Here is a 7,275-nt window from a genome sequence, read left to right on the forward strand (position 1 = left end):
CGGGACCTCCACGAGCGCGTCACCCCGGCGCACCCGCCGAGACTGCTGCGCCGCCGCGCCGCCGCGAGAAGGGCGGAGGTCCCCAGGGCGAGAGCGTCAAAAGGAGGAGAGGGAGGTGGGACAGGCGCCCTGCCGCCACCGCGGGCAGGCCGCCGCCGGCGCCGGCGACAGAGGAGGACGTGGCTGAGGGGGCTGAAGGTGAGGCGGCTGGAAATCGCCCGGTGAGTCGCAAGAGCAACCCACGGGACGGAGGGAAAAGTGGCGGCGGATTCCTTGGTTTTCACTGTTTCGTTCCCAAATCAGATTCGACCGGGCAGGCATATCCAGTTCTCTCCCGGATTGGATTGGGGTGGGAAGGATCTACATCAGAACGCGGCCGGAGCAGCCGCCGGAGCTGCCGTAGTCTTGGTCTCTTTGATTTGCAGCTCCGGCCGCCCGTGTGATTGTAGTCGACCTGCTCTAAAGCTGAGGTGTTCGTCTCTGTCCATCCACAATGGAAGCTCCAGCCCCAGATTGGTCCGGGCTACCAGCGGACATATTGATCAGCATATTCCAGTTGCTCCAGTGCCCGGACCTCCTCCGATCCGCCGCCGTCTGCACATTCTGGCAAAAGGCGTACTCCACGCTCCGCCGCAGCAGCGTCTGCCCCAGTCGGCAGACCCCCGGCTTACTCTATTGTACCGAGGCCGCCTGTGCGAAGGCTCTTGGCATGTACAGTCTCTCCGAACGGAAGGACTACTCCATGCCCCTCCCTGAACCTCCCATCAGCAACTGGATTGGCTCATCACATGGATGGCTAGTCACCATGGATGAGAAGTCTGACCTGATGCTTCTCAACCCTATCACCGGTGACAAGATTGCACTCCCTCCTGTGACAACCATGGAGCATGTTAAACCTATCGTAAACGAAGACGGGATTCTTGAAAAGTACAAGCTGTCTTTCTATGACGGACAGCTTCCGAGGGTGGAGGATACACCCTATGCATGCCCTTTGGATAGGTATGGAGATCTGGTCTATCTGAAGGCAACTTTGTCGTCCGATCCATCGGCAAGGGAATGCACTGTCATGCTCATCCATCAGCCGTACGCGCAGCTCTCATTCGCCAGAGTGGGAGATGCTCACTGGAACTGGCTCCAAATGCATAGTTTCTATGCAGATTGCATACACCATGATGGCTGTTTCTACGCAATGACTGAGGTAGGCGCAATCGATGAGTTTGATTTGAACGGACCATCTGTCGTCCACAGAAGGATTTTACCAAATCTAGTTGGGATGGTCCAGAAGTGCTACATTGTTCTGGCACCATGGGGAGATTTCCTCCAAATCATTAAGGAGGAGAGTTTGGATCCTGAACAACCAGATGGTGAGACGTATGTCACTGCTTATGAAGTGTACAAGGTTGATTTTGTTGAGCTGAAGCGTGTCAAAATGAGAGGGATAGGTGAACATGCATTGTTCACTGGGAAAAGCACAACATCTTGCTTTAGCGTAAAGAATCATCCAGGCTTGATGGAAAACCATCTATATTTTACTCATGATGATCACGAAGAATTACTCAGCGGCAAAGATGATCCACGTGACATAGGAGTGTACGACTTGGAAAATGATACCAGAACCAATTTGGTTGATCCTGAACCCTGGAGGACGTGGTTCCCTCCCATATGGTTCACACCCAATCTTGCAAAAGCAGGTATATTTCATTTTCAAACAGAACTTTTCCTAATATTATTTTTAGTATTTTGAAATCTGCTTCTCACAGAATAAGAGAATTGCACTTCCAACCTTAAGTGTGTTCCCTTCGTCTGGGTCTGTATTGGATGTTCAGAATAGCTTCAGCATTTGGTTATGTTGAATTTCTTAAACCTCTTTGGCTAAGATTACCATGTTAGCCATGTGTTGTTTTTGCTAAATGACATGAAACGTGATGAGGTTTATAGGTTGGCTTTGATACATTTTTTATGCTGTTGTGCTTGTCTGGCCAAGTGTTATAGAAGAAACGTTGCATTCTCACCTAACAAATAGGCTATCGTGAAGCAGCCAACTCATATTGGGGAAATAAGAAACTATAAAGTGTGAATAGTCTCGAGACGAATGCAAGATAATCTAGATCTAATTGACAATATCAGTGTTATATTTCCGGATATGTATGGAGTAAATCTCTACCTAATAATAAAGCAAATTGGGTTTCGGCGGTCCGTCATGCACTTTTGCAGAAAACCCCCTGCGTTTTCTATGAATTAACCCGCAGTACACACTTAAGTCATAACCGAACCGTTATTTTACATTTTTACGGAAACCCCCCTAACGTATTAGATAATTCACCCGCCGATCATATACAAGTCAAACACATGTTTTTTCTAAATTATCCATATCTTTTAAACCGTAACTCCGATTTTAACATGTTATATATGAAAATTGATTAGAAAAATGTGTAGAATCTGAATATGATGTTATTTTCTTTGTTAAATATTTTTTAAATATTATTTTGGAAGATATTTAAGTCAAACAAATATTTTTCTTAATTATCCATATCTATTAAACCGTAACTCTGATTTTAACATGTTATATATGAAATTTGAATAGAAAAATATGTCGAATTTGAATATGATGTTATTTTTACCTATTAAATATTTTAAAATATTATTTTAAAAGCAAACTTGTAACCTATAGGGCACGTCCGTTTTTCTTTCGTACCGCGACGATCTGGATTGCAAATAAACAACCACAAAAATCATAAAGAGACGAAAGAAAACATCGATAACCACACATGAGCACCTCTGAACAAACTGGCAGGGGAAAAACAACATTCAAACATACTTTGGTTTGTGTGAACACCAAGGCCACTGAAGATGAGAAGGAGGATAAGCGGCAACACAAAAATGATGCCTCGCTAAAATAAAGGGCATGAACATATTATGGTTATTGGGTTTAGAGTGTGTGTTATTTTTTTCTCCCGTTGCAAAGCACAGGCTCTTTTGCTAGTAATACTAATATGGATGGCAGATAATTCAGAATTCTGGATACAATGGACAAATGTGCGTTCACCCTTTACAGTACTACCATGATCACACACAAACTCCACACGATAACTATAAAACAAACTAGGAAGAATATAAAGATGGTGGTATGTATCCTGTGAAAATGGGCATGTTTTTGATAATGTGAAAATACAATCAGAAAAGCACACGTGCAAGTATCTTAAAATTCTCAAAATAACTCTCTTACTTTGTAAGGACGTTTTGTACATTCATGCCAATTTGAAACTTCAAATCCAGTGTACTTTGTGTGCTACAGAAAAGAAATCCGAATGTGAATAGTGTACTAAAATTAAAACTATGCTTTGACACTATTAGCCTATTTTGTCTTGTTTTGTTTTCGTAAAAGGATTTCTCTTTCGAGAAAGTTTGCACGGCTCTTCCACAATAGTTCACTTTTGTGAGACTTTGTATGTGATCTTTAAATGGTATGTCAATTTTTTGGAAAGATGTGCATTTTCGCAGGATATGTCCCACTAAATACATTGGGGGTTAAGATGATTTAGCATATCATTTATGTTGTCTGGCCGGGTAAGAAATTCATGCAACAAAAAAACATTTCTTTTAATGTTAAGCTAGCCTTTTTTGTTTCTTCTTATTTTGAGTTTCGTTTTCCTTTTCCATTTGCTTAGAGTTTCTAGATTTGTGCCCCTTCGTTCTCTCTTGCTGTTTCAATTTGTGCAGTTTTGTGCCTTCTTGCCGTTCTTATTCTAATACTGGATTTGGTCTTGTTCGAGAAAAGAGTGCAAATTTCAGCCGATAGTACCTTTAATATTTGTCTTTCCTTTTATATCCAGTTGTTCAAATGTGCACCTCGCTGTTATTTGCATTTTAAGTTTTCTTTGATATTTGTTCTGATTATTATCTTTCATTGGAGAAGTGGTTTACTAATAAGTAAAAAAATTGCAACCGAATGTACAGCAACATTTGACATAAATCACATATCTCATTCTTTAATCTTTATCTATTCTGTTCTCATAGAAGTTACATTAATTCTTGTGAACTGCTAGGGTGATCATTTGTTGACTATTAACTTAATTAGGCTTAATAGCCTATCAGGGCTTATAAATGCACTTACACGGTTACACCACATGTGATGGACTGATCGTGTACCTGTTTACTCTGATAAAATCTCCTTGTCAGTTTTTTCTTCTGTTTAACATGGAACTGAATTATTGCATGGATCCGAAAAGAACCACCTACTACCGTAGATTAAAAAATTGTAGGAATGCTTGCAATCATTGTAACGATGGACATATGTTTATTGTCGTGTTATGTGTTACTTTGCATAGTCCATGTCTTCATGCTTGCTTGAAACAATGCAACCTTTTGCCACTGTCTACTTGCAATAAATACAATTTGCATGGAAAATTAAAAAAGAAAGATTAACATTATAATTTGAGAGAAGTGCTCATATATCATATTATTATATTCTGGTCACTTTTCGGGTTAGTTGCTAGCTCATTTCCCTGTCAGACTCTCACCTAAAGGTAGGCCATTATGAATCAGTCATTTTTACTATTTTCTCCTGTGGCAAATTTTAGCATGGTTCCTCTTACCTCCCCTTTTCACATGAGAGGTAAGAGTACATAATAGATCTGAGCCAGTGATTTGATTAAATAGTGGTCTGATTTACTCTTACCTTCTTACCTCCCATGTGAAAAGAGGGGGTAAGAGGGAGCATGTTAAAATTACTCTTCTCCTGTTATATATATGACCCTCTCTCTCATTTTTGCGATGTAGCCACATGTTCTGTTAGTACTTCATTAACATCTTATTCCGTGAGTATCGGTCCTTAACCCAATGCGTAGTCTCACATATTCTGCCTTTCTTTGAATATATGATTTTATATCATACACAAAGAAATTATGAGCTCTTTTACTGTACCCTGATACTCCGAAAGCATGCATTGGAGTACCAGGCAGATTTTGGCAGTCACACGGAAGGGCAACCCCATCATTTCCCAAATGGTACAAAAGGGTATTTTTGGACTTCTTCTCTGCCATTTTGATAGAGCCCACAGCCCCCTGGTCCTGCCCTTGCTGTGCCGTCGTGCCCTAGCACGCGCCGCAGGTTATCCAAGTTCGAGTGGCGGCGCCCCAGTCCCCAGGTCCTGCCCTCTCCGTGCCGTTGTGCCTCAGCGCGCGCTGCCACCATCCCTGTCAAGCGTCTTCGGTCAAGCTGCCACCCCACAACAGGTTCCCCCCTGTCGAGCAAGTTCCCCACATGAAGAACTCTTAGGAATCTTAGAAATTATATATGAACTACATGCCAAATTGGCGTCAAAATTGCCATTGTTTAAGCTGTCAGCTTGCTTTGTGCACAAATTGTTGAAGAGAACAGATGTGCTTCAGCTTGTGCAGAAACTATCAGCTGCGGCATATCAGATTAAGACGCAGCAGTGGTTGTTTTAACACTTACCGTGATGCTCTGACACCGTCCCTAGCAGCCGTGCGCTCATTCAGAATGTAGAATTGTCTTTGTTTCGCCATCAATCTTACCAACAAAGGTTAATCCAATATGACAACTCTGTTTTTTATATGATCAAGCCAAGCTGCTGCGAATGAATTGCAGATTCCGAGCTTTGATACCTTTTCATAGAAGAAAAGAAGTTAACTTATAAGACTATACTGACTACAACATTTCTTACATGGTGTGTTCATAAGAATAAGAATGAAAATTTGGCCTTCACTGTGAGCCTCCCATGGAATCCTTCCTTGTTCCATGCTGAATTCTGATTGCATTTTTCTGTTCTGTCAGGGCTGTTGGCCTTTTTGTTTGCCCTATGGATTTTTTTAATTCTTTTGGTTATTCTACAATATCTACTGCAATACATGGAATCCTTGATCGCCTCTTATGATGAATTAAGTCATTTACAATTTAACCCTGTGAGTCTAATAACACTGATCTTACACATTCTAATATTTTTACTTATCTACAGATGCCATGTGCGCCTGCACCCAAGGGGTGTCGACTTCTGCAAGTACAAGTGTGGTCACAGCAAGCAGCTGGCCCAAGAAGAAGATCAAGAAGTAGAGTGCCACCAATCAGTTTAATGGACCTGTTAAAATCCATCGCCGTGTCAAATTTTATGCTTCGTTATTGTCTCCTGTGGTCGTTGAACCTTGTTTACTTTGCTTTCAGCCTCATATTGCTTTGGTGATCTTTGAAAGAAAATTTGTATCATGACTATGATGAAGGTAGATGATGTTGCTGCGTAAATTGTGGTCATTTTCATCCTGCTACAGTCTGCTCTTATAAAATGTCTGCAGAAGAATGTGTGATCACACTGCTGACATTGAGTTTTTATCCCACCACCAAATCGAAGTCCTCCTGGGCTATCGCCTCTGCTTTCCACGATCCCCAACAACTACATACGCTCATGAGAAGACGTGAGAAAATTTGTATAGTCAGACAAATCCCGCATCGGCTGGTGCGCGACGCCGCCGCTGTTTCACAGGCTTAACCTATTTCTTTTTTGAGGATTCCTTCACAGGCTTAATCAAACCTGGCCACATGTCCTGACTGTGTATTAAAAAAATGTTAAAAAATTGGTACAGCCGGGACATGTACCTTTTTCTTTTTTGACTATGTATTAGAAAATGTAAAAAGAAAAATGGTACAGCCGGGACATAGTAAAAAAAGAAATAGCCGACGCGGGATATAGTAAAAAATCTTAAAATTTGGTAGAGCCGGGAAATGTACCAATTTCTTTAAACGTTTTTCTAGATTAAGCTGGGACATCTACATAGGCTTAACATTTTTAAGCTTAACCAAACCTTTATCTTTTTCTAGATTTGTATTTAATATTTTTCTAATACATAGTCAAAAATTTTATACCAATTTTTAAAAAATTCAAGCGCTTGGTTAACATTTTTCGAATACAAGGTTTATGTTTTTTAAATCATAGTCAACATTTTTCCTATAAACATTTTAAACCTTTTTCAAATGCTTGATTAACATTTTTTAAATACAGGATTAACATTCTTCTAATACATGGTAATATTTTTCTATGATTGTTTAATATTTTTCAAATGCTTTATCAATATCTTAAAATGCAAGATTAACACTTTTTTACTGCATGGTCAATATTTTTTTTATACACATTTAAAATTTTCCAAATGCTTGACTAACATTTTTGAAATACTTATTCAACATTTTTTAATGCTTGGTTAACATTTTCATCTGCATGATCAAAAGATTTCATCATTTTTTCATATGTGGTCAATATTTTTTCAA

At 40.3% G+C, this 7,275-nt stretch overlaps 1 protein-coding gene across 1 annotated transcript; it reads left to right on the forward strand.

Moving 5' to 3' along the window:
• Positions 1-6: 6 nt before the first annotated feature.
• On the forward strand, positions 7-6,276 carry LOC123160164 (probable F-box protein At4g22060). Its single transcript, XM_044577974.1, has 2 exons — positions 7-1,691; positions 5,978-6,276. Exons 1-2 carry the CDS (start codon positions 494-496, stop codon positions 6,070-6,072), a joined length of 1,293 nt encoding a protein of 430 aa, XP_044433909.1. The 5' UTR covers positions 7-493; the 3' UTR covers positions 6,073-6,276.
• Positions 6,277-7,275: the final 999 nt, after the last annotated feature.

This window comes from Triticum aestivum, chromosome 7B (genome assembly GCF_018294505.1).
Source record: "Triticum aestivum cultivar Chinese Spring chromosome 7B, IWGSC CS RefSeq v2.1, whole genome shotgun sequence".
Lineage (NCBI taxonomy): Eukaryota > Viridiplantae > Streptophyta > Magnoliopsida > Poales > Poaceae > Triticum > Triticum aestivum.